We start from the raw sequence: 27,488 nt of genomic DNA on the forward strand, positions 1-27,488 counted from the left end.
GCACAATGACCTGAAACAGTGTTAAGTTCGAGATAGGGAGATTACTTGAGTTAAATTACTCATCATCGTATCTGCAAGAAATATCAAAACAGAATATTGATTAATCATCACTAAATACTAATGAGAAACAATTGTCAAAAGTCCTTGGAGATAGAAAACAGGAGTTGAAACATCCAAAGGGTTTTATCATTGGAACAAGGTCATCAGCAACAAATCATAAGACCGGTTATGGGAAGGTCCCAGCTCAAGGAGTAGCTTAGTCTGTCAAGAGGAGGAACTGGTCTGAACACATGGTTCTGTTGTACTGTTGACTCAACGGTTAATATAGCATCATATCACCATACAAGATAATCCAAATGTACAATGTATAAATGACAGCATAACCAGCAGTAAGGGAGGCTGCAGTTAGGCTGCGTCTGGAATTCTGCACAATTTAATTTCCCTTAATGGAAATATCAGCATTTGAGGCAGTCCAAAAAAAAAATCAATGGGCTAATTTCTGAGACAAGATTGTTATCTTATCATGAATTGAAGTAACTGGACTTGCATTCTTTGAAATCAAGAATGAGGGATGATCTTGTTGAAATATTTCAGGTCCTAGTATGCATTGCAATACAGATGTTGAAAGTTTGGGCAAACAGTGGGGTAAGTCTCGAAAATGAGAGGACATATGTAAAAGTGGCTGATCACTTAAATCTGTAGTGCATTGGAATTTCTTCCAGAGGGTGGTAATCTCAGAAATTCCCTCTCAAGAGCTGCAGAGGCTAAATCACTAAAATTAAAGATGTAAATCATCTTTAATTCTGAGGCACTGTCCAAAAAGAGACTGCCTTCTGCTAGATAGTTATAGCCACAGGATCCTCTGCTCCTTCTGCTTTACATCTGCACATAACTTTTGAGTATTGATAAGAACAATTGGCCGCTGACTTTTTCCCTCTCCAGTCTAATCAACCCGCAGTTGTTAGATTACGGTAAACCTCTTGCTTTGATCTCTGCAAATTCACTACCATCTCAAATTGTTCTGAATCCTGTTTGACCTGCAAATCCTACCATCCTTTCCATCACAGGGAAAGAAAACCTGCTTTCACAATTAGATCCTCTCTCAGCTTGTGGGCATGCTATGTTGGCACCAGAATGAGCAGCGACACTCGCAGCCTGCCACCAGCACCTCCATGGGTACATGTAGTCTGTGTTAAGAAACAACATTTCACTATGTTTTGATATACATGTGATTAAGGAATCTGAATCTAATATGCACATATTCATAGTACACTGCTCGACTATCTCCATGTGTTTTTTTTTCTGGATAATTTCCTTTCCTACAATTCATTAACCTAGTACCTCCTATTTAAAATGTTTGTCCACAAGTTCATATACTTTTATCATTTTGTCTGATGTCATAATTTTGTACAGACCACATCCTCAACATGTAGGAAGTGTACCCTCTCACTCCTTGCTTCCTTTGATGCCTATTCAGCTTTCCTTTGACCAAGTCTGAAATCTTCTTCCTAGATCGCAGTACCCCTCTTCCATTAGAGTCCTTTTAAAAATCAACTATGTGCCTAGCTTTTGGTAACCTGCTCAACTCTAAGTATAGAGAACTTGAGAAATGCAATTTGTCCAATCTTGTGTGGAAAGTATTTAAACATTGCCTTGTTCTCTATAGCAGTTAGTCTTTGCTCATATTGTCTCAAATTGATTAACTTTTCATATAGTAGGAACTCTTACGAAAATCTTCTTGTGGTTTCATATCTTTCAGTGGGGCAACCCATAATTTTCATTGTCTATGAAATCCAGGAAAAGCACTGAGAACCAGACACTTACCTTTTGAGCTCACTGATTCTAAGCTGTGTGTGCAAGTTTTAGATGCAAATGGGACCAAGAGCAGACAACAGGTTTCACATAGCCACAGCAAAAGTACATTCATCATTCAAAAGAAAACCCTGCTCCAAGGAAGCTAGGAACAGACAATAAAGATGAGCCGGGCCATCTTTATCATTTGTATCTGTTGAGAACACAGATACAAATGTCAGTATGTGATACAAATAATTTTTACATATTAAAATACTGAATTTAAAATATTCTCATTAACCTACAGGATCTGTTCATACAAGTGCATGAATTAAAATGCAAGGACCATACTGAAGAACACATTTTCAGAGATAGCAATCTATTCCCTTTATTGCTAAATTTCAAATTTTTGCTATGATTGATACACAAGCACACTTCTTATGAAAGGAATGTTTCCCCAGCTGTCCAAATAACTAGTTTTTATGTTGATGCTAATATTTAATCAATGCAAATGATGATTTAGGAAGTAACAAAAAGGGGGAAGATCAAATAAATTGGTATAGCATGTTACCAATTAGAGGATGAAGAGACAAACATAGAATGAAGTAAATCTCTCTTTTCCAATTAAAATATACACTAGAACGAAGAGATTTAGATGTGTGTTATTCAAAAAGTAGCTTTGACTCCATTCTACATGCTAAAGACTGGATTTTGCATTTCAGCAAGATAATAATCAAAGCAGAAATGTTTCTAACTCAAAGTACAATTCAGGGCTAACCACGTTTTATACATTTCATAGGATATTTATTTGTATTTTAAATTTTAAAATTTTAAACCTAATTGTGTGCAGATTAAGAAAAGTCTGACACTTATCAACTCAATACATGTGAGTTTTCATTTATTTTTTGTCTTGCATTACAATTCTAAACAACTTACAATAAATTCACTTGTATGTTTAAATATTTTTTTAGAACTGGAGTCAGATGCACATATTTTCATTGTCCAAATTCTGAGTCTGTTTCGTACATTTACCAATAAACTTACAATACAGGTTTACATTTTGAGATCTGAAAATTGAGTGAAAAATTTAGTCAGGGGTCCATTTGGTTAGTGGTTTAAGCTACAAGATTTAATGCAAACAATGGTCATCAATACAATGTCTCGTACTTCAATAATTTATGCATTTGTAACAAATCCTGTGTTTTTCATCCATACAAAATAAAACGAAGTTCTCATTGCTTCAGAATTTACAGTGCAATGTGAACATTTTTTATTAAATTGAACAGACTACGATGTTTAACACAAGAATTTAACCTAAGTATATATTTTAAACAGTTACTATTCAATTAGAAGTACTGATCTGGTTTGTAATTCTGGCAAATGTACTGCCACAATAGGTTTTATAGTCAATAGGTGAGCTTGCACAATTTATAGCATACAAATGTCCATAGATATAGTCAAACTGGATGAATAATGTGCAAGAAAAATCCTATTAAATTAACCAAATGAGTAATCACATAGCTGTCAGGTGTCGTGAGATTCCAGAAGACAAAGTCAAATCAGTGCACCAAACTTACAAGAAAAAAAAGACAAAACCTAAATAAAGCTCTTGGTTGCCCAATTAAAACAAGGCTATTTATCATAGACCTGCCACCAGTTAGTGAAACCATCAATACTTCCGTAATTGATTTAGTTAATTTTGTTTTCTGGCCTTTATAAGACCTGTGTTTTCTTTTAAAGATGTGACTTAAAGTTTCACTTCCACTGAACCAATGTGAAACTTGTCACAAACAATTTACTGTTATCCCCTTTACAAAAAAAAAACAGAAAAAATTTACACCCTGGTATATGTAATAGTCCCAAATTTCACATTTAATCCTTACAGCTTTGATTTACTCAACACCTGGCAATTTCATATGAGACATAGACAAAGCAAATGAGTTTTCACAAAGCAAAAGCAGTAACTGGAAAGTTTATTATAAAATAATTTCTTCCCTCAACTTCTTTTTCAAGTCACCAACCTTTTATAGATGGCTGTTCCATTGAAAATATAGTTACATTTGAAAACTTAAGGGGCAGCTTAATAGTTTACATGATGTAACCTGACTAGATTTCAAAATACTGTCATGTCGCATACCCAATGAAAAAAAGTACAAAAAATTGCTTCTCAATGCAAAGAAAAGCAAGTTTAAGAAATGCCATAGTATTTCCACTGTTACATCACAAACCAAATCACATGAAAAATCAATTAAATTGCAGTTGATAGTTTAAGATCTCAAACAGTTTTTGCCTAACAGATTGCAGCTGTGATAATTGATCCTCTCTAAACTTTATATTAGCTAGGATGTTTCGAAAACTCCACAAACCATAATTTCACAAAATTGATTTCAAGGGGATCTGACACATTACTTCACTATGCTCAAGACATGTGAACAATGAATCACTAATCCAAACAAAGTTTAATGTCAATGGCTTTGCCATCTAGTGGACACAACCAGTGATGTCTGTAACTGTTAGACATCCGGCTAATTGAGCTGCAGTAGCATTACAATATTTCAGTCAGAATACTTACTCTAGTGACAGTCCAAAGTGAAGAGAAAATCATTTCAATAAGGAATTAAATCTTAACAGCATTTCTGGACCTAGTAATCAAACAAGTCAGTGAACCAAAAACTTTTGGGTACTGCAAATGTGCCTCGTGGCTACCCGTTATGAACGCGAGTAAGTGCTTCTTTTATCTGAGAAGAAGCTCCTGAGGAGAACCACTTGCCCAAGACTCACAACCAACAAGATGAGAGCTTCTCCTATGGACCAAAAAGCAACTCTTGAATTCAGGTCCTCAGCACGACTTCGCCCCTGTGCTTCCCGTAGGCGGAAATGGGTTTGATAATCAATGACCGATTTCATGGCTTCATGCATCGTGACACAAGCAGACTCCATCTGATTTATCATTGAAAGGACAAATATTTTGAAATGTTAATTCCAATGTAATGTTCATTTTCACGCAGCAAATTTTATCAGATACATCATTTCAATCTTCAGATTCCCAAAGTAATGCTCACATGAAAAAGTAGTAAAGGCAATGCACTAAGCTTATCCATTTTCATGGTCACAAACAGTAGCGAAATGTAAATATGATAGATGTGAACAATAGTATTTTTTTCTAATATTTATAATTAGTAATTAAAATGAAAGCATTTTGGTAGGGCAATTTGTGCTACTACCCTCTTCCTCAGAACTCCAGTGACCCCAATCTGATCCTAACATCTAATGATCCTCCCTGGGCCATAGGGGCTTCTATTTCTTCCCACATCCCATTGATGAACTGATGCATTAACCTGATGTAGGCAATTGGCATGTAAAATAAGGTACAAGGGAAAAGACAGAAGAATGGTACTGCTGCGCTGAAAGCTGGTATACTCAATGGGCTGAATGGCCTCCTTGCTCTATGCTGAGTACGTACACGTCATTTCCATATGATCTCAGCATCATTTGAAGTTGTTTTCACCAAATTTTATCTCCCCTGCTCAGAGAGCTTTGACTATATATTATTCAGGAGGTTGCAGGGAATTACTTTTAAGTATAAACAAACTTTTCATTACAGCTGAACCACTGGGCAAGAACATACACTTAGTGGCCACTTCATTCAAGAGCCTGATGCATTAAAACAAATTCTGCCCAATGGGAAACAGTTACTTTCCTCAGGCCATTAGACTTCTGAACTCCCTGCCACATCGCATTCGAAGTGTCAACTGTTAACTTGTTCTGTACCTTACAGTATTTATGCACTTTTATAGTTTTGCATAATTCATTTGTAGATTATATTCTTACTTTTCTAAGTTATGGTGTTATGTGTACTTCTGTGCTGAACATTTCTCCGGACCAGAGTGTAGTCTCGTTTGGCGGTAAACATGTATATATTTAAAAGACAATAAACTTGGCTTGACTTGATCCTCTGTGCCTAATAAAGCAGCCTCTGAGTATATGTTTGTGGTTTTTATTTATTTATTGAAACACAATGCAGAAAAAGCCTTTCAGGCCCTTTGAACCATGCTGCACTCCAATATAACCCAGGCCTAATCACATGACAATTTACAATGACTGAATAACCAATACATCTTTGGACTGTGTGAGGAAACTAGAGCACCCAGAGGAGACCCATGTGGCCATGGGGAGAACATACGACTCCTTACAGGCAGTGGTGGGAACTGAACCCCGGTCGCTGCTGGTGTAAAGTGTTGTGCTAACCAAACACTACACTATCAAGCCTTCTGCCGCAGCAGCTATCCACTTCAAGGTTTGATGTGCTGTGTGTTCAGAGATGCTCTTCTGCACACCGATGTTGTAACATGTGGTTATTTGAGTTACTGTCATCTTCCTGTCAGCTTGAAATATTCTGGCCATTCTCCTCTGAGCTCTTTCACTAATAAAGTGTTTTTGTCCACCGAACTGCTGCTCACTAGATGTTTTTGTCTTGTTTTTCACCATTCTCTGTAAATTCTAGAGACCGTTATGCATGAAAATTCCAGAAGATCAGCAGTTTGAGATACTCAAACTACCCCATCTGGCACTTAATTACTTTTGTTCTCCATTCTGGTGTTCGGTCTGAAAAATAATTGCATCTCTTGACGATATTTGCATGTTTTTATGCATTGAGTTGCTAACACGATTGGCTGATTAGATATCTGTGTTAACGAGCAGATGTACAAGTGGCCACTGTGGGTACACATAACATTCCCAGCAGATAATGCAGAGCATTCCCACAGGTAAAATAAATTGAGAAACGAAGCTTCCAATTTTTACCTTACATGATAACCTTACCAACTCAAAAACAGTGCAAGTACTTCAGCTAATAATTCTAGTATTCCCATTCTAGAATTATTTCTCAGCTAACTTATTTCTTATTTTTGTCCCATTCCCTTTATCTTGTACCACAATTCTTTTTATCATTAACATTCCCTTCCTCTACATCTTAAAAATGTTCTCCATCTCTTTCCCCAGTCCAATGAAAAGTTGTTGACCTTAAATCAACATGTCTGCTTCGTGTTCTTTAAATAATGCATTAAACGAACAGATTGCTTCTCACCCTTTTTCTGCTAAACTTTCTGGTATCTAGGAAATCAAGGGAATATGAATTCAAAATAGGAGCTCTGTTAAAGCTAAAACACAAGTCACTTTTCATAAGAGAAAAAGATCTCATTGACCAAAGTCACCTGAAAGAGGATTACTAAGCATCTGGAGGCAGATACGAGTTCCAACTTCTAATTAGTACATTAAAATTTCAACTTAACCAAACTCAACTTGAGGTTAAAGTTACCCTTGGGATTTTATCAGGGAAGGTAAAATCTTAGAGGAGCAGTATTGGCTTAGATTGAATGCATTAAAAACATTCAGATATGGTCAAGAGATTCAACTATTTTTCAGACCAAACACTAGAATGGAGAACAAAAGTAATTAAGTGCCAGATGGGGTGGTTTGAGTATCTCAAACTGCTGATTTCCTGGGATTTTCATGCATAACGGTCTCTAGATTTACAGAGAATGGTGAAAAACAAAACAAAAACATCTAGTGAGCAGCAGTTCTGTGGAACTGGTTGAAGTAGATCATTCAATTTGCTGAGGCAAATTAGTCAAAGTTTCAAAATTTTGATTTCCAAAATTTCAATCTATGAATATTTTTGTATCTACTAAATCAAGTTGAAAGCACTAAACATCACTGTATTGAACCTAATAAATTGACTAAATACCCAACAAAAATCCCATTTTCATACCTGAGTCAGTGGTGCCATCTTGTTTTCATTGGGGAACAAGGGAGAGTCATCCCCAACTTGGAAATCAAAGTACACGGTTTTGTGTGTGAAAGTGGAAAATTCATTGCTGAAACAGAACTTATAAGTTCCATTTTTTGAAGCTGTGAAGGTGAAACTATCATATTGTTTCTTCATCTCCTTGTACAAAACAGCACCATCAGCATCTTCTAACCGACAGTCTACATCATAATGGCCACCAGTGATGACCTGTTAATTTAGATCAAGATTGGTTAGGCAAGGTCAAAGTTTAGCAACACAAAATAATATATTTCCATTAAAAGAAATTCAGTGACAGGTTAAATTTCAGCTTCAGTAACAATTTCTGTTAAGCCAGATTACTATACAACTAAATGCAAAATCAAAACTCTGGAGATACTGGAAGTCTGAAAATAAAAACAAATGCTGGAGAGATTCACTAAGTCAGGTAAACCAGCACAAAGATAAACTGAGTGTTTCAGGTTGAATGCTTTGTCAGAATCTGGAAAGGGACTGCCCAATTATGAGTGATATATATGGTAATGGGAATACCAGAGTCTAAAGATACTGATGTGCTGTCTGATACAAAAATTGGGAAATGTTCCACATCTGTACCAGCTACAAACACAACAAAATGGCCAATTCTAAAGGTCATGCAAATACACAGGGACTGAAGTAAGCTCATGTCCCACAAAGTGATTCTGCATCACCTCAATCTTCGTCACATGTAAAACACTTAAAACTTGTGCACTAAATTTCAAAGATGTGACAATAAAGGAATAATAACCTGCACATTAAGCCAAAGTAAAACTTAACGGAAAGTGCCTTATTGCTGCCTGCTGCTTGATAAACAATGAAAAGACCCGAGATGCTTCAAGATTTTTCATATACGTCGACTGGTTAAGAATTCAGTTAGCTAAAAGCCATAACCAAAACCATCACATTTATGTTGAAGTATGGTCTTATTTCTCAATTCCACTATGGTACAAATCTGGTGAACATGAGTTGCTTCATTTTCTAAAGGCTGTGATTCAATTATAATAATATTCTTTGTGTCAAATTTCAGCTGACAACATAAAAGGCACAAATGAGAAATTCTGCAGATGCTGGAAATCCAGGCAACACACACAAAATGCTGGAGAAACTCAGCAGGCCAGGCAGCAACCATGGAAGAGAGTACAGTTGATGTTTCAAGCTGAGATCCTTCAGCAGGACTGAAGAAAAAAGATTTTAAAAAAATAAAAGGCACCTTGTCTCTTTAGAATGAATTTTGTAAATTTCCCCCGTACTCAAGTAGCTAACATTCACAATAAAATGGATTTGGTCAGTAATCTAAATGTGCATTTAATAGCAGAATGTAAATTCTACTGTGAGTAAGGGATAACATCAATACAGTGGCTGGAATGATCTTTGCTCTGCAGAACTGATTGATATTTCCTCCTTAGGTGAGACAACCCAACAAATTTACATTAACTTTCCAACCAACCCGCTCCCTTGCTTATTCCCTATAACTCTTAACATATCCATCAACCATCCCTAATAATCTTACCAGCCATATATAATAGGTCATTTGCAGTCACCTAATCACACATCTTTGGGAAGTGGGAAACAAAAGCATCCAAGAAAAACATGTAGTTACAGAGCAAACACGAGGAAATCTGCAGATGCTGTAAATTCAAACAACACACACAAAATGCTGGTGGAACGCAGCAGGCCAGGCAGCAGCTATAGGGAGAGACACTGTCGACGTTTCGGGCCAAGACCCTTCGTCAGGACTAACTGAAAGGAGAGATACTAAGAGATTTGAAAGTAGTGGGGGGAGGGGGAAAATGCAAAATGATAGAAGACCAGAGGGGGGTGGGATGAAACTAACAGCTGGAAAGCTGATTGGCGAAAGTGATACCGAGCTGAAGGGGGAAAAGGATCATGGGACGGGAGGCCGGAAGAAAGGGGGAGGAGGGGAGCACCAGAGGGAGGTGGGCAGAGAGAGAGAGTAAAAAACAAATAACTAAATATGAGGGATGGGGTAAGAAGGCGAGGAGGGGCATCAACAGAAGTTAGAGAAGTCAATGTTCATGCCATCAGGTTGGAGGCTACCCAGCCGGTACATAAGGTATTGTTCCTCCAACCGGAGTATGGATTCATCTTGACAGTAGAGGAGACCATGGATAGACATATCAGAATGGGAATTACAGAGCAGGAAGACAGCAAAGGTTGGCATCAATCCCAGAGTAGCGTCATGCTGCCATTCAGCCCATCAAGGCCATGTTGACTCATTGACAAATCCCAAGTAGCTAAAGATCTACATGTCAGAGTTTTGAAAGAGGCAGCTTTGAACACAAGCATTATCACCTTTTGAATTTCTTTACTTTCTGAAATGACTCCTACCAATTAGTCAGCAATTAATTACTAACACATTACCTTAGCATCTGTGGGAAATTGCTCGAATCCTTAAAGAAACAACAGAAAATAGTTAAGATGGCGCAAAGTCAGCAAATGTGATAAGAAAATCACATTTGCTTAATCTATTTGAGCTCTTTCAAGGCATGACAGTTGGAATAGGGTGAAAACCAATGTAGGGAGCTTTTGAGCCCTGCACAGGAAGTTGGCCAACAAACTTGAGAGCATACAGAAATGAGGAAGGTGGTGGTAAAATACTACACATATCAGAAAACAGTGACTTGGGGAAAAAAGGTCTATCTCAGGGGCCAGGCATGACTACTGGGTTAACATAAAACACTTTCTCCAATCTACAGCATATCAAATGTTACATAGCCATGCTTGGAGTTGATACAAAACTAGGCGGGATTGTGAAGGGGGGGGGGGGGGGGGGGGGGGGAGGATGTAAAGAGACATCCAGGGACACAGAAAGCTCAGAGAGTAGGAAAGGACATGAATACAGAGTGGACAAATGCAAAGTCATCCACTTTGGTGCACAAGACAGAAAAGTAGATTATGTTGCAAATTGTGTTCAATATTGCAGGAGAGTGTAGAGCACACAGGAGGCCAGCCTGCAGGATCTTCAACTGAACTTTACTGATAACGTCGTGTGTACATGAGCTTCCATGTGGGAGTAGCTGAGTGACAGGGATGGCCTTATTTAACTACCACTACATAAATGGAGTCAAACCGGCAACATGCCCATATATGCATGTCACTGTGAGAATGTGAAGAGGGTAAGGGGTACATGTAGAGGGGGTGGGCGAGGGGTAAGTGTATGCATGTCACTGGAAGCTAACATACAGGTTCACCAAGTAGTTGGGAACGCAACCGCCATGTCTGCCTTTATTACAAGAAAATCATCTGGATAAAGACATCTAGCTGCAATTTTATAGAGATTGATTACCATGCTAAAATTGAGTTGACAAAAAAATGGGTTCCATTGAGGAACTGCAACAAACATTCACTGGGACTCGATGCCAGATGATGTATTTTCACCTGAAAGCAGTTACGACAACCAGACTATACTCCCAAGTTGAAGAATGAGAGAAAATCCCACTGAAACTTACAAATGTCTTCCGGAGTCTGACAAAATAGGTGCAGAAAAGCTACTTCATCTGGCTGAGGAGTGTAGAACAAGGGCACAGTCTCAGAATTAGGAATGGGCTTTTTAAGGCCAAGATTGTTTACTCAAGAGGTGAATCTTTGGAACTTCCCACCAAAAAGAGCTGTAATATCTCAGCTATTGAATTCTATCAAAACAGATGGATAGAGTGGGGATAGTCCAAAAAAATGGCATGGTGGTAGAAGCCATGATCATGGTGAATACTTGGAGGGCCACATAATCTAACACTCCTTCCACTTCTTGCATTCCTATCTTGCCACAACTCAAACTTAGAGGTGAACGAAAGTGCTGAAAGTCAAACAACAGTTTTTTTTTGTTTTACAGTGCTGGACCTATTAGGTTATGTCAGTTTAGCAGTGGCAAAATAAAAATATGTTCACAGTTTGACACTTCACTGGAAGTATCAAAACTAACACTTCCTTTCTATTTTTGCAAGACCACACTAAGTTCCACTGCGCAATGCAGATCCTGTTGAATGTGTGCCTTCAAACGCTTGTACCTTCTCCCTGATGATAGTACTGAGATGAGGGCATGGTCCACATGGTGAGAATCCTCAATGACAGGTGCCACCTTTATGAGGCACCACCTTCTGAGGATATCCTCAATGATGGGAAAGCCTGTACCCACGAAGCAGCTGGCTGACTCTATAACCTCCCGCATCCTGTGCTTTGGAACCTCCATACTAGCAACACACACAGAATGCTGGAGGAATTCAACAGGCCAGGCAGCATCTATGGAGAAAAGCAGATTCTACATTTCAGGCCGAGACCTTTTGGCAGGACTGGAGAAAAAAGCTGAGGAGTAGATTTGAAAGTTGGGAGGAGGGGAGAGAGAACCAACCAGGTGATGGGTGAAAGTTGCAAGGGGAGGGATGAAGCAAAGAGCTAGGAAATTGATTATTGAAAGAGACAGAAAGCCATGGAAGAAAGAAAAAAGGGAAGGGGGATGAGTACCAAAGAGAGGCAATGGGCAGGCAAGGAGAGGGAAAAAGGGATGGGAAATGGTGAAGTGGGGTGGGGGGGAGGCAATACTAGAAGTTTGAGAAATCGATGTTCATGCCATCAGGTTGCAGGCTACCCAAATGGAATACAAGTTGTTCCTCCAACTTTATGTGTGGCCTTTTCATGGCAGTGGAGGAGGCCATGGATGGACATATCAGAATGGGAAAGGGAAATGGAATTAAAATGGGTGGCCACTAGAAGATCCCACTTGTTCTAGCAGACAGAGCATAGATGCTTGGTGAACTGGTCTCCCAATCTTCCTGGCTCTTTGTGTTATCTGCCCCTCCCCATCCCCCCACCTTGCAAATCTACTCCACAACTCTTTTTTCCTCCAGTCCTGCCGAAGTGCTTCAGCCCAAAACGTCAACTATGCTTTTTTCCATAGAGGCTGCCAGGCCTGCTGAGTTCCTCCAGCATTTTGTGAATGTTGCTTGGATTTCCAGCATCTACAGATTTTCTCTTGTTTGTGATCTCCATACTAGGCTGTTAAGCAATCAGTTCTACAGTGTTCTTCACTGCATTCAAGATAACACATAACATTAACTTGACCACCAAAAAAGTTTCTTCTATGCTGTATTCAATATCCAGGTTGACACACACTGGACACAAAGTTGGGACCACAACCCTCTTCCTCCCAGCAGCAAATTGTTCTTTTGAAGAATAGAAACTTCCCAGTTACACAGGGTGTCCAAGAATTACCAGTAACCCAAATTTTCGGTAAGACAGAGAAGCCATTGGCTGAATCTACAGAAGCTCAACTAACAGGTTAATTAGCTACAGATTAGATAAAAAATATAAATGTTCACTACTGATTCAAAGCATTCCAGGTGACCGAGTGCCTGACTAGAGTTTCAACTTGCATTTAGCGATGCACATTTAAGCCTTGCACTCTGCAATCTCTCAGTTATTAGAGAACAAGCACCAAACTGAGAAGTCCAGGTACCTATGAGAGAATGCCAAATCTCAACTATCACAAATACAGGAAAAAAATACTATCCTCCATTGGAATCTCATGTTTTACACACTATACCCAAAAATGGTGTCACACCTCAGACCTATCACCTTGAACAACCAGCATGCCCCCTTTCCTCTGCTCCAGTTTCTCCTCAAAAATACCTCTTTTCTTGCTTACCACTCCCTTCCATTACCCCTGCTTCTCCCCTTCCCCCAGGGAACCATTATCCTCTCTGCAATTTCTCTCTTCTTCCTCATCAAACCAGTCCCTCCACATTCTTCATACTTCACTTCCACCCACCACTCCCCCAGCCCTGCTCTCTGCTGACCCGTTATACAAACCTCTATGCAGCCCCCCAAAACACCCTGCTGCCTCACTTTCAGCTGACCCCCTCATTGTCTGCAGTCTTCTAACACCGCTCCCCTCACCACCTTGCTCCAAGCAACCCAGCTGACTCAAAACCCTGAAGACCGCCTGCACCCTGGTCGCCTCACTCCCTGCACCCCAGCCGCCTGCTTCCCCCCAGAACCCTGGCCGTTTGCCTCCCCCCAGATCCCCGTACCCCAGTCGTCTGCCTCCCTCCCAACCCCCACCCACACCCTGGCCGTCTGCCTCCCCCAGACCCCCCCGCACCCCGGCTGTCTACCTCCCCCCAGACCCCCCCCGCACCCCGGCCATCTAATTCCCCCCCAGACCCCCCCGCACCCCGACCGTCTACCTCCCCCCCCAGACCCCCCCCGCACCCCGGCCATCTAATTCCCCCCCAGACCCCCCCGCACCCCGACCGTCTACCTCCCCCCCAGACCCCCCCCGCACCCCGGTCATCTGCCTCCCTCCAGACCCCCAGCACCCCGGCCGTTTGCCTCCCTCCAGACCCCCTGCACCCCGGCTGTCTGCCTCCTTCTAGATCCCCTATACCCCAGCCGTCTACCTCCCTCCCAACCCCACCCACACCCCAGCCGTCTGCCTCCTTCCCAACCCCACCCACACCATGGCCGTCTGCCTCCCTCCCAACCCCACCCACACCCCTGCCGTCTACCTCTCCCCAGACCAACCCCCGCACATCTGCCTCCCTCCAGACCCCCTGCACCCCGGCTGTCTGCCTCCTTCTAGATCCCCTATACCCCAGCCGTCTACCTCCCTCCCAACCCCACCCACACCCCAGCCGTCTGCCTCCTTCCCAACCCCACCCACACCATGGCCGTCTGCCTCCCTCCCAACCCCACCCACACCCCTGCCGTCTACCTCTCCCCAGACCAACCCCCGCACATCTGCCTCCCTCCAGACCCCCTGCACCCCGGCTGTCTGCCTCCTTCTAGATCCCCTATACCCCAGCCGTCTACCTCCCTCCCAACCCCACCCACACCCCAGCGGTCTGCCTCCTTCCCAACCCACCCACACCATGGCCGTCTGCCTCCCCCAGACCCCCCCGCACCCCGGCCGTCTGCCTCCCTCCAGACCCCCAGCATCCCGGCTGTCTGCCTCCTTCCAGATCCCCGTACCCCAGCCGTCTGCCTCCCTCCCAACCCCACCCACACCCCGGCCGTCTATCTCTCCCCAGACCAACCCCCGCACATCTGCCTCCCTCCAGACCCCCTGCACCCCGGCCGTCTGCCTCCCCCAGACCCCCTGCTCCCCAGCCGTCTGCCTCTCTAGTCCGCCACCCCACCCCCCCCCCGCATCCTATTGTCTAGCTCTCCCCAGCCCCCACCCCTGCGACCATCTTACTTTGAATCCCCACTACCCTTCATCGCTCTCTATGCCCCAAATCCCTTTCATCACACAGCCCCCCTCCACCTCACTCCCTGCAGTTTCTCTTCCCTTCCCGACAACCTCCATTCATTCCTCAGCCTCCGTGCTAATTTCCACTCTCCCAGACAACCTCACCTGGAACTCCAGCGTGCACTTGGTGCCCTGTATGATGTCCTCGTAGAAGCACTGCTTGGCGTTGTCCGGGAGCTCGAAGGTGAGCTCGGAGCCTCGGACCAGCGGCCACAGGAGCTGGGCCCACAGCAGCTGCAGCAACAGGCTGGCCCACATACCGGCTCGGATAGGCCTTCGGTATTCTCGCGGGCCGGTGCCGGCTGGAAAGGAGAGAGTGGCTGGGGAAACGGGGGCCGGAGGTCGAACAGAAACCGCCCGTTTGCACCGTAACCGGCGGCGGCGGCGGCTCCCGGATGTCAAGGCACAGGAACCAGACGTGGCAGCGCGGCCTCACCCGGATGTGTGACCTCTCACCCCTCGGCCGGAAAGGAACACAACACCTGCGCAGTCGAGTGTGGAGCCGGGAGCCGGGAGCCGGCAGGTGGCAGCAAGGCCGGTCTGTGACGATCCGGTAACAGTTCATGTGTTCCTGTGACGATCCGGTAACAGTTCATGTGTTCCTGTGACGATCCGGTAACAGTTCATGTGTTCCTGTGAACGGTCCGGTAACAGTTCATGTGTTCCTGTGAACGGTCCGGTAACCAGTTCATGTGTTCCTGTGAACGGTCCGGTAACCAGTTCATGTGTTCCTGTGAACGGTCCGGTAACAGTTCATGTGTTCCTGTGAACGATCCGGTAACCAGTTCATGTGTTCCTGTGAACGGTCCGGTAACAGTTCATGTGTTCCTGTGAACGGTCCGGTAACAGTTCATGTGTTCCTGTGAACGATCCGGTAACAGTTCATGTGTTCCTGTGAACGGTCCGGTAACAGTTCATGTGTTCCTGTGAACGATCCGGTAACCAGTTCTAGATCCCCCTGTGTTCCTGTGAACGGTCCGGTAACCAGTTCTAGATCCCCGTGTGTTCCTGTGAACGGTCCGCTAACAGTTCATGTGTTCCTGTGAACGGTCCGGTAACCAGTTCATGTGTTCCTGTGAACGGTCCGGTAACCAGTTCTAGATCCCCATGTGTTCCTGTGAACGATCCGGTAACAGTTCATGTGTTCCTGTGAACGGTCCGGTAACCAGTTCTAGATCCCCATGTGTTCCTGTGAACGATCCGGTAACAGTTCATGTGTTCCTGTGAACGGTCCGGTAACCAGTTCATGTGTTCTTGTGAACGGTCCGGTAACCAGTTCATGTGTTCCTGTGAACGGTCCGGTAACCAGTTCTAGATCCCCCTGTGTTCCTGTGAACGGTCCGGTAACCAGTTCATGTGTTCCTGTGACGATCCGGTAACAGTTCATGTGTTCCTGTGAACGATCCGGTAACAGGTCATGTGTTCCTGTGACGATCCGGTAACAGTTCATGTGTTCCTGTGAACGGTCCGGTAACCAGTTCATGTGTTCCTGTGAACGGACCGGTAACAGTTCATGTGTTCCTGTGAACGGTCCGGTAACCAGTTCATGTGTTCCTGTGAACGGACCGGTAACAGTTCATGTGTTCCTGTGAACGGACCGGTAACCAGTTCATGTGTTCCTGTGAACGGTCCGGTAACAGTTCATGTGTTCCTGTGAACGGTCCGGTAACCAGTTCATGTGTTCCTGTGAACGGTCCGGTAACCAGTTCATGTGTTCCTGTGAACGATCCGGTAACCAGTTCTAGATCCCCGTGTGTTCCTGTGAACGGTCCGGTAACCAGTTCTAGATCCCCCTGTGTTCCTGTGAATGGTCCGGTAACCAGTTCTAGATCCCCCTGTGTTCCTGTGAACGGTCCGGTAACCAGTTCTAGATCCCCGTGTGTTCCTGTGAACGGTCCGGTAACCAGTTCTAGATCCCCGTGTGTTCCTGTGAGCGGTCCAGTAACCAGTTCTAGATCCCCGTGTGTTCCTGTGAACGGTCCAGTAACCAGTTCTAGATCCCCGTGTATTCCTGTGAACGGTCCGGTAACAGTTCATGTGTTCCTGTGAACGGTCCAGTAACCAGTTCTAGATCCCCCTGTGTTCCTGTGAACGGTCCAGTAACCAGTTCTAGATCCCCCTGTGTTCCTGTGAACGGTCCGGTAACCAGTTCTAGATCCCCCTGTGTTCCTGTGAACGGTCCGGTAACCAGGTCTAGATCCCCCTGTGTTCCTGTGAACGGTCCGGTAACCAGTTCTAGATCCCCCTCTGTTCCTGTGAACGGTCCGGTAACCAGTTCTAATTCCCCCTGCATTCCTGTGAACGATCCGGTAACCAGTTCTAGATCCCCGTGTGTTCCTGTGAACGGTCCGGTAACCAGTTCTAGATCCCCGTGTGTTCCTGTGAGCGGTCCGGTAACCAGTTTTAGATCCCCGTGTGTTCCTGTGAATGGTCTGATAACAGTTCTAGATCCCCGTGTGTTCCTGTGAACGGTCCGGTAACCAGTTCTAGATCCCCGTGTATTCCTGTGAACGGTCCGGTAACCAGTTCATGTGTTCCTGTGAACGGTCCGGTAACAGTTCATGTGTTCCTGTGAACGGTCCAGTAACCAGTTCTAGATCCCCCTGTGTTCCTGTGAACGGTCCAGTAACCAGTTCTAGATCCCCCTGTGTTCCTGTGAACGGTCTGATAACAGTTCTAGATCCCCATGTGTTCCTGTGAACGGTCTGGTAACAGTTCTAGATCCCCGTGTGTTCCTGTGAACGGTCCGGTAATCAGTTCTAGATCCCCCTGTGTTCCTGTGAACGGTCCGGTAACCAGTTCTAGATCCCCCTGTGTTCCTGTGAACGGTCCGGTAACCAGGTCTAGATCCCCCTGTGTTCCTGTGAACGGTCCGGTAACCAGTTCTAGATCCCCCTGTGTTCCTGTGAACGGTCCAGTAACCAGTTCTAGATCCCCCTGCATTCCTGTGAACGATCCGGTAACCAGTTCTAGATCCCCGTGTGTTCCTGTGAACGGTCCAGTAACCAGTTCTAGATCCCCCTGTGTTCCTGTGAACGGTCCGGTAACCAGTTCTAGATCCCCCTGTGTTCCTGTGAACGGTCCGGTAACCAGTTCTAGATCCCCCTGTGTTCCTGTGAACGGTCCGGTAACCAGTTCTAGATCCCCCTGTGTTCCTGTGAACGGTCCGGTAACCAGGTCTAGATCCCCCTGTGTTCCTGTGAACGGTCCGGTAACCAGTTCTAGATCCCCCTGTGTTCCTGTGAACGGTCCGGTAACCAGGTCTAGATCCCCCTGTGTTCCTGTGAACGGTCCGGTAACCAGTTCTAGATCCCCCTGTGTTCCTGTGAACGGTCCGGTAACCAGTTCTAGATCCCCGTGTGTTCCTGTGAACGGTCTGATAACAGTTCAAGATCCCCGTGTGTTCCTATGAATGGCCTAGTAATCATAGAGAGAGCCCCCCACATACACATTGCTGGAGGAACTCAACGCGTCAGGCAGCATGTGTGGGGGGAGATAAGTAGTCGATTTTTTCCGACCGAGGCCCTTCATCAGGACTGGAAATTCTCCCATCTGCTTGACTCCATAGATGCTGCCTACCTTGCTGAGACTTTGTTTGTTACTCACGGTTTCCAGCATTTGCAGAATATCTAGCGAATAGGAAGAGCCTTGTACATATGGGAGTAGACCTGAGACTAGACAGAATCAGGTTTAATATCATGGGCACATGTCATGAAATTTGTTGCTATGCGGCAGTGGTGCATTGTAATACAAAATAATAATAAACACTATAAATTATAATTAGCATAAATATTCATAGGTTCATTGTCCATTCAGAAAACTGATGGCAGAGGGGAAGAAGCTGTTCCTGAAGCACTTATTGTGTGTCTTCAGGTTCCTGTATCTCTTTGTTGATGATAACAATGAGAAGAGTTCAAGTCAAGTTTAACTATTATTCAACCGTACATGAATTCAGCCAAACCAGCCGGGTCCAAGGTGCAAAACATACACAGCACATTCAAGATAGGAAGCAAAACATACAGCCACACTATATATATGTCTGTGTGTGTGTGTATATATATATATATATATATATAAAACGCCCAAGTCACTGAGTGATTATGTCCCACAAATTGATGGTGCATTTCCATCAGTCCACGGAGTCGCAGATGAATGCGCGCAATGCAACTTGTCATTCCACTGATTGAACACTTGAGGGCAGCACCAATGGGACAGGCCAGCCCCAACCCAACGTAGACACTGCACTACACCACCTGGACTGAAGCAGCAGGCAAGCCAGCACCTTGATAGATAGATAGATAGATACTTTATTCATCCCCATGGGGAAATTCAACTTTTTTTTCCAATGTCCCATACACTTGTTGTAGCAAAACTAATTACATACAATACTTAACTCAGTAAAAAATATGATATGCATCTAAATCACTATCTCAAAAAGCATTAATAATAGCTTTTAAAAAGTTCTTAAGTCCTGGCGGTTGAATTGTAAAGCCTAATGGCATTGGGGAGTATAGACCTCTTCATCCTGTCTGAGGAGCATTGCATCGATAGTAACCTGTCGCTGAAACTGCTTCTCTGTCTCTGGATGGTGCTATGTAGAGGATGTTCAGAGTTTTCCATAATTGACCGTAGCCTACTCAGCGCCCTTCGCTCAGCTACCGATGTTAAACTCTCCAGTACTTTGCCTTGAGGCCCAGTTCTCACTACAGCTGAGGCAGCGCACCCCCCCCCCCCACCATCGTTTGCTCCAATAAACAAGGGGAATGCTGCACCTTTCATTATCAATGTCCAACAGGGTGTTGTGATTGCAAGTAAAATGTCCAAGATGATCACCCGCCGTTACACTGACGGCTGCCCTTGCACAGCAACTCCGATACCTTCCTGTAGCAGGCAGCAACACGGTCCACATCAAGTCCAGCCCCTTCACCAACAAACAACTCACTGATGACCTGTAGTATCTGAAGGGCTTAAGGTCCAGCATCATAAAAAAGACATTTAAAAACAGCAAAAACTCAAGAGTGTATGTCTTGGGTGATGGATTCCACCTTTTTGAAGCATCACCTTTTGAAGGTGTCATGGATACTGGAGAGAGTAGTGACCATGATGGAGCTGATTGAGTTTACAATTTTCTGCAGCTTTTTTCAATCCTGTGCATCGCACTATCTCTTCCCCCCCCCCCCCCCCCCCCCCCAATATCAGATGGTGATGCTGCCAGTTGAAATGCTCTGCACGGTAGAAATTTGCGAGTGTCTTTGGTGTCATACCAATTGTCCTCAGACCGCTAATGAAATAATAGCCCCTGTCATGCTTTCTTTGTAAATACATCAATGTGATGGGCTCAGGGTAGATCTTCAGAGTTGTTGGCAGTCAGGAACTTGAAACTGCTCACCCTTTCCACTTCTGATCCCTCGATGTGTTCCCTTGTCTTCCTCTTTCTGAAGTCCATAATCATTTCCTTGGTCTTACTGATGTTGAGTGCAAGGTTGTTGCTGCGACCCCACTCAATCAATCCACCTACCTCGCTCCTGCTTGCCTTCTCATCATTAGCTTAAACTCTGCCAACATTTGTGTCAAATTAATAGATGGTGTTTGAGCTGTACCTAGCCGCACAGTCGTGAGTGCAGAGGGAATTGAGAAGTGGACAAAGTATGCATCCTTGAGGTGCGTCAGTGTTGATTGTCAACGAGGAGATGTTATTTCTGATCTGCACAGATTGTGTCCCCCAGTGAGAAGTCAAGAATCCAGTTGCAGAGGGAGGTACAAAGGGCCAGGTTTTGGAGCTTGTTGATTAGAACTGAGGGTATGATTGTGCTGAACTGTTTATTAACAGCAGCCTGACATAGGAATTACTATTGTTCAGGTGAACCAAGGCTGAGGGGAGAGCCAGTGAGATTGCATCCAGTGTAGACCTACTGCAGCTGTGCTAGGTCCTTGCTTGGGCAGCACACTGACTGGAGTTGGAAGCAAAACTTGGGCACCGAGGTGTTTTCCTGCAAGGGCCAAGAGCTGCTCGTAAACCAACGCTTAATCCCCAATCGATGGAACCACATGGCCATGTTGAACTCTGACCTTGCTGCCAAGTCCCTCCGGAAGCTGGATTTCTTTTGGGCCAAGAGGAGACACTGATCCTGGCCACAGTTGAGAAGGTGGGATTGAGTCAATGCCCATCAGGTGATCTTTGGACCTGCAGAGATGCCTCTGCGGCGAGCATCCACTCTTGAGCTGGTGACATATTTTGTCTGCCAGAGACACGGCCTTCAGGACGACACGGCTCCCAGTAGTGGGCATCAGCCGCACACTCGGCAGAAGATGCCTTCTTACTGGAAACTCCCCCATCAGTGAAAGTGAGCACCATGGCTTCCTGGGCAGCTGAGCAAAGCAAAAGACGGAACGTTGGAGGGGGAGATGCAATGCATGTGGTTAAGAAATCTAGTCATGTAGCAAAGGATCTTTTTCCTGAATAAGTTGTTTTATTAACTTGAGTTTGTTTACCTTGAATAATTAATTTTGAGATTGCATATTGTTCTTTATTTATTAATCTGCTGTGCAAAATATAAAATGATTCTGTTAATGCTTTTTGAAGTGATTAGTGAAGTGGGGGTGGTTTTTATGTTCTCAAAAGTTCAATAAATCTCAATCTCTATGAATGCATGAAGCAAATATATATCTTTTAGTGGACAATAATTGTTGCTATAACAATGTCAATTCTTTAAGAATGGTGTCATGTCATTAACTAGGCTCTGATTTACAACTGTATATGTGGACCATTGCAGACGTCTTGAAAAAAGTCACGGTGATCCTGTTTCTTAATATGTGACCTCCTCCATGACCAACGGACGTCTTTTTGTTTAATCCGCGATTTTTCTAGTGCCTTAGAGAAATGACTAAATTTTTTTTATTATTTGTTCATTCTCTGGGGTGCAAGCTTTGCAAGCCCATCCCTAGTTGGTCTTGAGACGATGATGGGAGTCACCACCCTGCGCTACTGAGTCTTTCTGGTGGAAGTGTTCCTTTTGGTTTTTGGGGAGGGGCTTCCAGAATGAGAAAGGACGATGAGAAGGAACTGTTCATAGACATCGTGTAACTTGGAGGAGAACTAGCAATAGAGAAACTGAAATTATGGCCAATCTGTAGTAAAGACTGAAGTCACTTCAAGTTTTTGGCCATTCAACAATTTTACTTTAATTTCAGAGAACATTTGGTATTCAAAGTATATTCATCATTGTTCCTGGTCACATGAAGCGTGCTTTTGGATTGTTATCAAGATTTAAATGATTTGGCACAGACTAGATAGGCCAAAGAACCTGTTTCTGTGTTTTGCTTTTCCATGACTCTTATTTACTTTGGGATATCTAAGTTCAACCTAAGTTTATCATTGAAGTATGAATATGTCACCATAAACCCCATTGAGATTCATTTCATTTTCTTGAAGGCATTTACAGGACGATACAATCGAATTTATGAAAAACTATACAATAAAGACTGGCAACATCCCAAGTGCAGAAGAGGACAAATTGTGCAAATTATAAGTAAAAAAGAAGTAAATAAATGATAGTGAGTTGTTTTGAAGGCGTGTCCATCGGTTGTGGAGTCAGTTCAGCGCTGAGGTGAGTGAAGTTATCCACGTTGGTTCAGGAGCTGATTTCATGTGTCATTGCTCCTTGTAAATGAGCTCAGTAATGGGGAGGGATTTTTCTGCGACAGACTGGGCTGAATCCACCAATGGTAAATGTGCTCACTAATGGGGAGGGCTTTTTCTGCGACAGATCGGGCTGAATCCACCAATGGTAAATGTGCTTAGTAATGGGGGAAGATTTTTCTGCGACAGACCGGGCTGAATCCACCAATGGTAAATGTGCTCAGTAATGGGGAGGACTTTTTCTGTGACGGACTGGGCTGAATCCACCAATGGTAAATGTGCTCAGTAATGGGGAGGACTTTTTCTGTGACGGACTGGGCCGAATCTACCAATGGTAAATGTGCTCAGTAATGGGGAGGACTTTTTCTGTGACAGACTGGGCCGAATCCACCAATGGTAAATGTGCTCAGTAATGGGGAGGACTTTTTCTGTGACAGACTGGCCGAATCCACCAATGGTAAATGTGCTCAGTAATAGGGAGGACTTTTTCTGTGATGGACTGGGCTGAATCCACCAATGGTAAATGTGCTCGGTAATAGGGAGGGCTTTTTCTGTGACGGACTGGGCTGAATCCACCAATGGTAAGTGTGCTCACTAATGGGGAGGGATTTTTCTGCAATGGACTGGGCTGAATCCGCTACTTGTTGACTTTTCCATTCCTGGGTATTGATGTTTCAACACCAGGCCATGAGGCCACCAGTCAAGATACTCTGCACCGAGCAGTTACGTTGGGTCTCACCAATGTAGAAAAGGCCGCATTGGAGGCACCACACACAATAGACAACACCAACAGACTTGCAAGTGAAATGTTACCACAGTTGGAAGGACTGTCAGGGGCCCTGAATGAGCCGAGGGAATAGTTGGAAGGGCAGGTGTCGCTCTTCTTCCACTTTCAGGGGTAAGTGCCAAGAGGGGGATTAGTGGGGAGGGTCAAATGGACAAGGGAATCACAGATCAAGGGAATTCCTGTGGAAAGTGAAGAGTGTGGGGGGGGGGCGGGTAAAAATTTGTTTGGTGTTAGGACCCAATTGAAGATGGCGGAAGTTGTGGAGGAAAACGAGTTGGGGGTCCACTTTATTGAGCACCTTTGCTCCATCCGCAAAAAGCAGTACTTCCCTACGGCCAACCATTTTAATTTCAATCCCCGATCCCATTATGGCACGTCAATCCATGGCCTCCTCTACTGTCACGATGAAGCCACTCTCAGGTTGGAGGAGCAACACCTCATATTCCTTCTGGGTAGCCTCCAACCAAATGACATGAATTTCTATTTCCACCTCCCCTTTCCCTCTTCTTCCATTCCCCACTCTAGCTGCCCTTTTACCTCTTTTCCTCAGCTTCCCCAGTGTCCTTCCTCCTTCCCTTTCTCCCTCAGTCCATTCTATTTCTATCACATTCCTCCTTCTTCAGCCCTTTACCTTTTCCACTTATCACCTCCCAGCTTCTTACATCATCCTTTCCCCTCCCACACCTACTTAGCTTTACCTGTCACATTCCAGCTTGTACTTCTTCCTCTGCCTGATCTTGTTATTCTGCCTTCTTCCCCCTTCCTTTCCAGTTCTGAAGAAGAGGCTTGGCCTGTAACATCAATTGTTTAATCCTTTCCATAGATGCTGTCTGGCCTGCATTTTGTATGTGCTACTCAAAATTGTCTTTATTGTTATTCGCTCGTTCATGTATGCGCAGCTACAATGAAAAACTGACTTGCAGCAGCATCACAAGCACACAGTGTCCTATGAGCAGGATTCACAAGAAAAACATAAATTATGCATATTATACACCTTTTTAACAAAAATACAATGTGAATTCTTAAAAACAACAAAATCCATCTTAGTGCAAAGTGGTCATAGTGTTGCTAAGCTATACTGATTAGTGTTTAGCCCATTGGTTTAAGAACATAATGGTTGGAGGGAAGTAGCTATTCCTGACCCTGGTGGTGTAGGATGTCAGGCTTCCACATCTCCTGCATTAGGGTTTAGCCCATCGGTTTAAGAACTGAATGGTTGGAGGGAAATAGCTGTTCTGAAACCTGATGATGTGGGACTTAAGGCTTCTACATCTTCTTGCCCAATGGTAGCTATGAGAAAATGGCATGGCCCAAATGGTAGGGATCTTGATGGCTGTTGGTGAGCTTTGGTGATGAAGTAATCTTCCAGATGATGTTGAACAGGGAACCATCCCCATAGTGCTCACAGAGCCCCTGACCCCCAATGTCCAAGATGTTCTGTGCTATCCACTGCCTGATGGACTAGGTTTCCTCTGTACAGTGCCAAGATGCTCTCCTGCACCCACCTCAAAAGCTCTACCCCATCTGAGCTTTTAACACTAAGTTAATATTTTGGAAATATGATACTACATCTCACTAATATCTGCCTGAATATCTGTTCCTCTATCTTCTGTTGACAGTGAGGAGGTCTGTATTTACATCACCAGCAAAGTGACAACTCGTCACCTGGTCTCACCAAGACTACTTAGCACCAGATTACTTTAGCCATGTTTCAAATATGGTCATGAGGCAGTATGGTAGCACAGCAGTTAGCGTAAGACTTACCGCGTCAGCAACTTGTGCTGCTGTCTGTAAGGAATGTGTACATTCTCCCCATGACCACGTTGGTTTCCTCAGTGTGCTCCAGCTTCCTCCCACAGTCCAAAGATGAATGGGTTGGCAGGTTAATTGGTCGCATGAGTGTAATTAGGTGACATGGGCTCATTGAGCCTAAGAGCCTTTATCTCTTAATACAAATACATAAAATAAGAGCTCATTTCTAGAGATGAGGTGTTGATGATTGGTTTACATGAAGTCATGAAGCTCCAAGCAGTCAGAAAAAAAACTGAAGTCAGAAGATTTACCCTCTGTTGGATAGTGGATAGGAAGATAGTTGTGTTGTTGAAAGTCAGCATTTCAGCTCAAGGACATCACTTCAAAAGCTCCATAGTGAATGCACTAGGCTCAACTACCTTCAGCTGTTTCATCAACAGTTTACTCCTGTTTATTAGAGGGGGTGTATATTGTTGGTTATGCAAGAGTTCTGGTCTATCTTCTGCTCTTCATGTAATAAAGTATCAACCCCTACATTACATTTAAGTGGAAAATAACATTCTTCCCACATAAGTGTCAAGAAAGAATCTCCAACAACAGAGTGAATAACTTCCTCACCTTGACTTTATGCAACATTACCTTCATTCAATGTGGCACCAATATCCTGGAGACAGGATGTGACAGTCACCATTTACTGAAACTTAGCTAGACCTGCCAGGGAAATGTTTTGTTGTAATGTCAGATCAAAGGCTGCATATGCAAAGCAAATGACCAATAAGATGGCAGCACTCTTGGATGTTTCGGCCTCTCTGGATTCGAACAAAGGTGTAATTGTTAGTCTTTTATGGCTTTCTAAGACACTGCTGGGCGTTAAGAGCATCAGGAACCTCAGGTCTACCCCACTAGCGAGTTGGTCTATAGTGGTGGAGATGGACTTGTTGCTCACTCTGTTGCAGCCTGCATCAGCAACCCGGGGAAGGAGGTGTCAGGTAGTGCACAGAGGTAATGTGTGATCCAACATGCAGGAGAAATGATTGGCTTGGATATTGGTAATGTGGAATACTGCAAGTCCGATTCACTGGTTCATCGATGAGACTGACGGCGAAGGAGCTGCTTGGCCTTGGTTATGGCGTGGACCAGGCCCTCGTGCCCTGTGGTCACCTGTTGTGGCTACCGGGGAAGGAGAAGCTGGAGCCAGCTGCATGTCGTTGGATTCCCTGCTGGGTTGAGATCTGGCCCCTCCTTTCATTGCTGCCCTCCCGTGTTCAATCGATGGAAGAGAAGCTGGATTGCGCTCATCTGCGGCGGCATTTGTGCAAGATGAGGAACTGCTGTGGGCTTGCTCTTGTGGAAATGTGGCTTCAGGGCAATATCTATGCACCATCAACCTACAAGCCATGATACTCAGAGACTTGGGCTATATTATTATTACTTTTGAATATTCTTGTATGTTTTTCTGCTATCATAATTAAATGTGCTGTGTGCAGTGTGTGACTGTTGGTAGTGTATTTTGCACCTTGGCCCCAGAGGAAAGCTCTTCTGTTTGTCCGTATTTAGGTGTATGTTTTAAACTTGAGCTTGACTCACCACTTGATCTCCAAAACCTTTCCACCATCTACAGGACTCGCAGTGAGTCTCCGCTTGTTTGCATGAATGGAGTTCCAACAGCAACCAAGAAGTTTCAAGGCTAAGCAGCTAGATTTTCACCCCATTTAGAACCCTAGATCACACAAGGACAGTGCGACCTCGGTGGTACTGTCAAAAAGTAGCAACAAATGGTAGTGTTTTGGTTCATTATTGTCACATGTATCGAGATACAATGAAAAGCCGCTGGATTTGCATGTGATCCGGACAGATCATGGCCATACATAATTAAAATGAGGTGGTAAAGTGAAATAGAATGCAGGATAAACAGGAGAAAATCTGCAGTTGCTGGAAATCTGATCAATGCACATAAAATGCTGGAGGAACTCAGCAGGCCAGGCAGCATCTGGGAAAAGAGTACAGTCGATGTATCGGGCTGAAAACCTTCGGCAGCACTGGAAGAATATGAGAGTGCAGAATATAATGTTGCAGATTGAGGAAGGTGCAGCACAGGGCAAATGAAGTCCAAGGGCGACCATGAGATAGAATGGGAGATCAAGAGTTCATCCTTTAACGCGGCAAGATTTCTTCGATTGCACCTTCTATTGGCCATCTGGAAGGACTGTGGCAACAAGCGGGTGGGAACAACACAACCCCTCTTCTCCTTCAACTGATGCACCAGCTCAGCTGGAAAATATCTCGTCATTTTTTCCATAAGCCATAGGAGCAGAATTAGGCCATTTGGCCCATCAAGTCTGCTCACCATTCTATCACTGCTGATTTATTATCTCTCAACCCCATTCTCCTGCCTTCTCCCTTTTGACACCCTGATTAACCAAGAACCTTT

At 44.1% G+C, this 27,488-nt stretch overlaps 1 protein-coding gene across 1 annotated transcript; it reads right to left on the reverse strand.

Annotated features, from left to right (window-relative positions):
- Nucleotides 1–2,672: 2,672 nt before the first annotated feature.
- tmed7 (transmembrane p24 trafficking protein 7) lies at nt 2,673–15,329 on the reverse strand. Its single transcript, XM_073068797.1, has 3 exons — nt 14,985–15,329; nt 7,562–7,807; nt 2,673–4,731 (listed from the first exon to the last, which is right to left on the reverse strand). Exons 1-3 carry the CDS (start codon nt 15,135–15,137, stop codon nt 4,501–4,503), a joined length of 630 nt encoding a protein of 209 aa, XP_072924898.1. The 5' UTR covers nt 15,138–15,329; the 3' UTR covers nt 2,673–4,500.
- Between the last annotated feature and the right edge of the window lie 12,159 nt (nt 15,330–27,488).

The sequence above is a fragment of the Hemitrygon akajei genome, chromosome 2 (genome assembly GCF_048418815.1).
Source record: "Hemitrygon akajei chromosome 2, sHemAka1.3, whole genome shotgun sequence".
Classification (NCBI taxonomy): Eukaryota; Metazoa; Chordata; class Chondrichthyes; order Myliobatiformes; family Dasyatidae; genus Hemitrygon; species Hemitrygon akajei.

Excerpts from the sequence above, each read along its gene's own strand:
- tmed7 (XM_073068797.1), bottom strand. The coding sequence starts at position 15,137 with ATGTGGGCCAGCCTGTTGCTGCAGCTGCTGTGGGCCCAGCTCCTGTGG. Across the intron at positions 7,808-14,984 it reads AGTGCACGCTGGAGTTCCAG|GTCATCACTGGTGGCCATTA; the intron begins GTGAGGTTGTCT and ends CTAAATTAACAG. Across the intron at positions 4,732-7,561 it reads AGATGGCACCACTGACTCAG|ATGGAGTCTGCTTGTGTCAC; the intron begins GTATGAAAATGG and ends ATGATAAATCAG.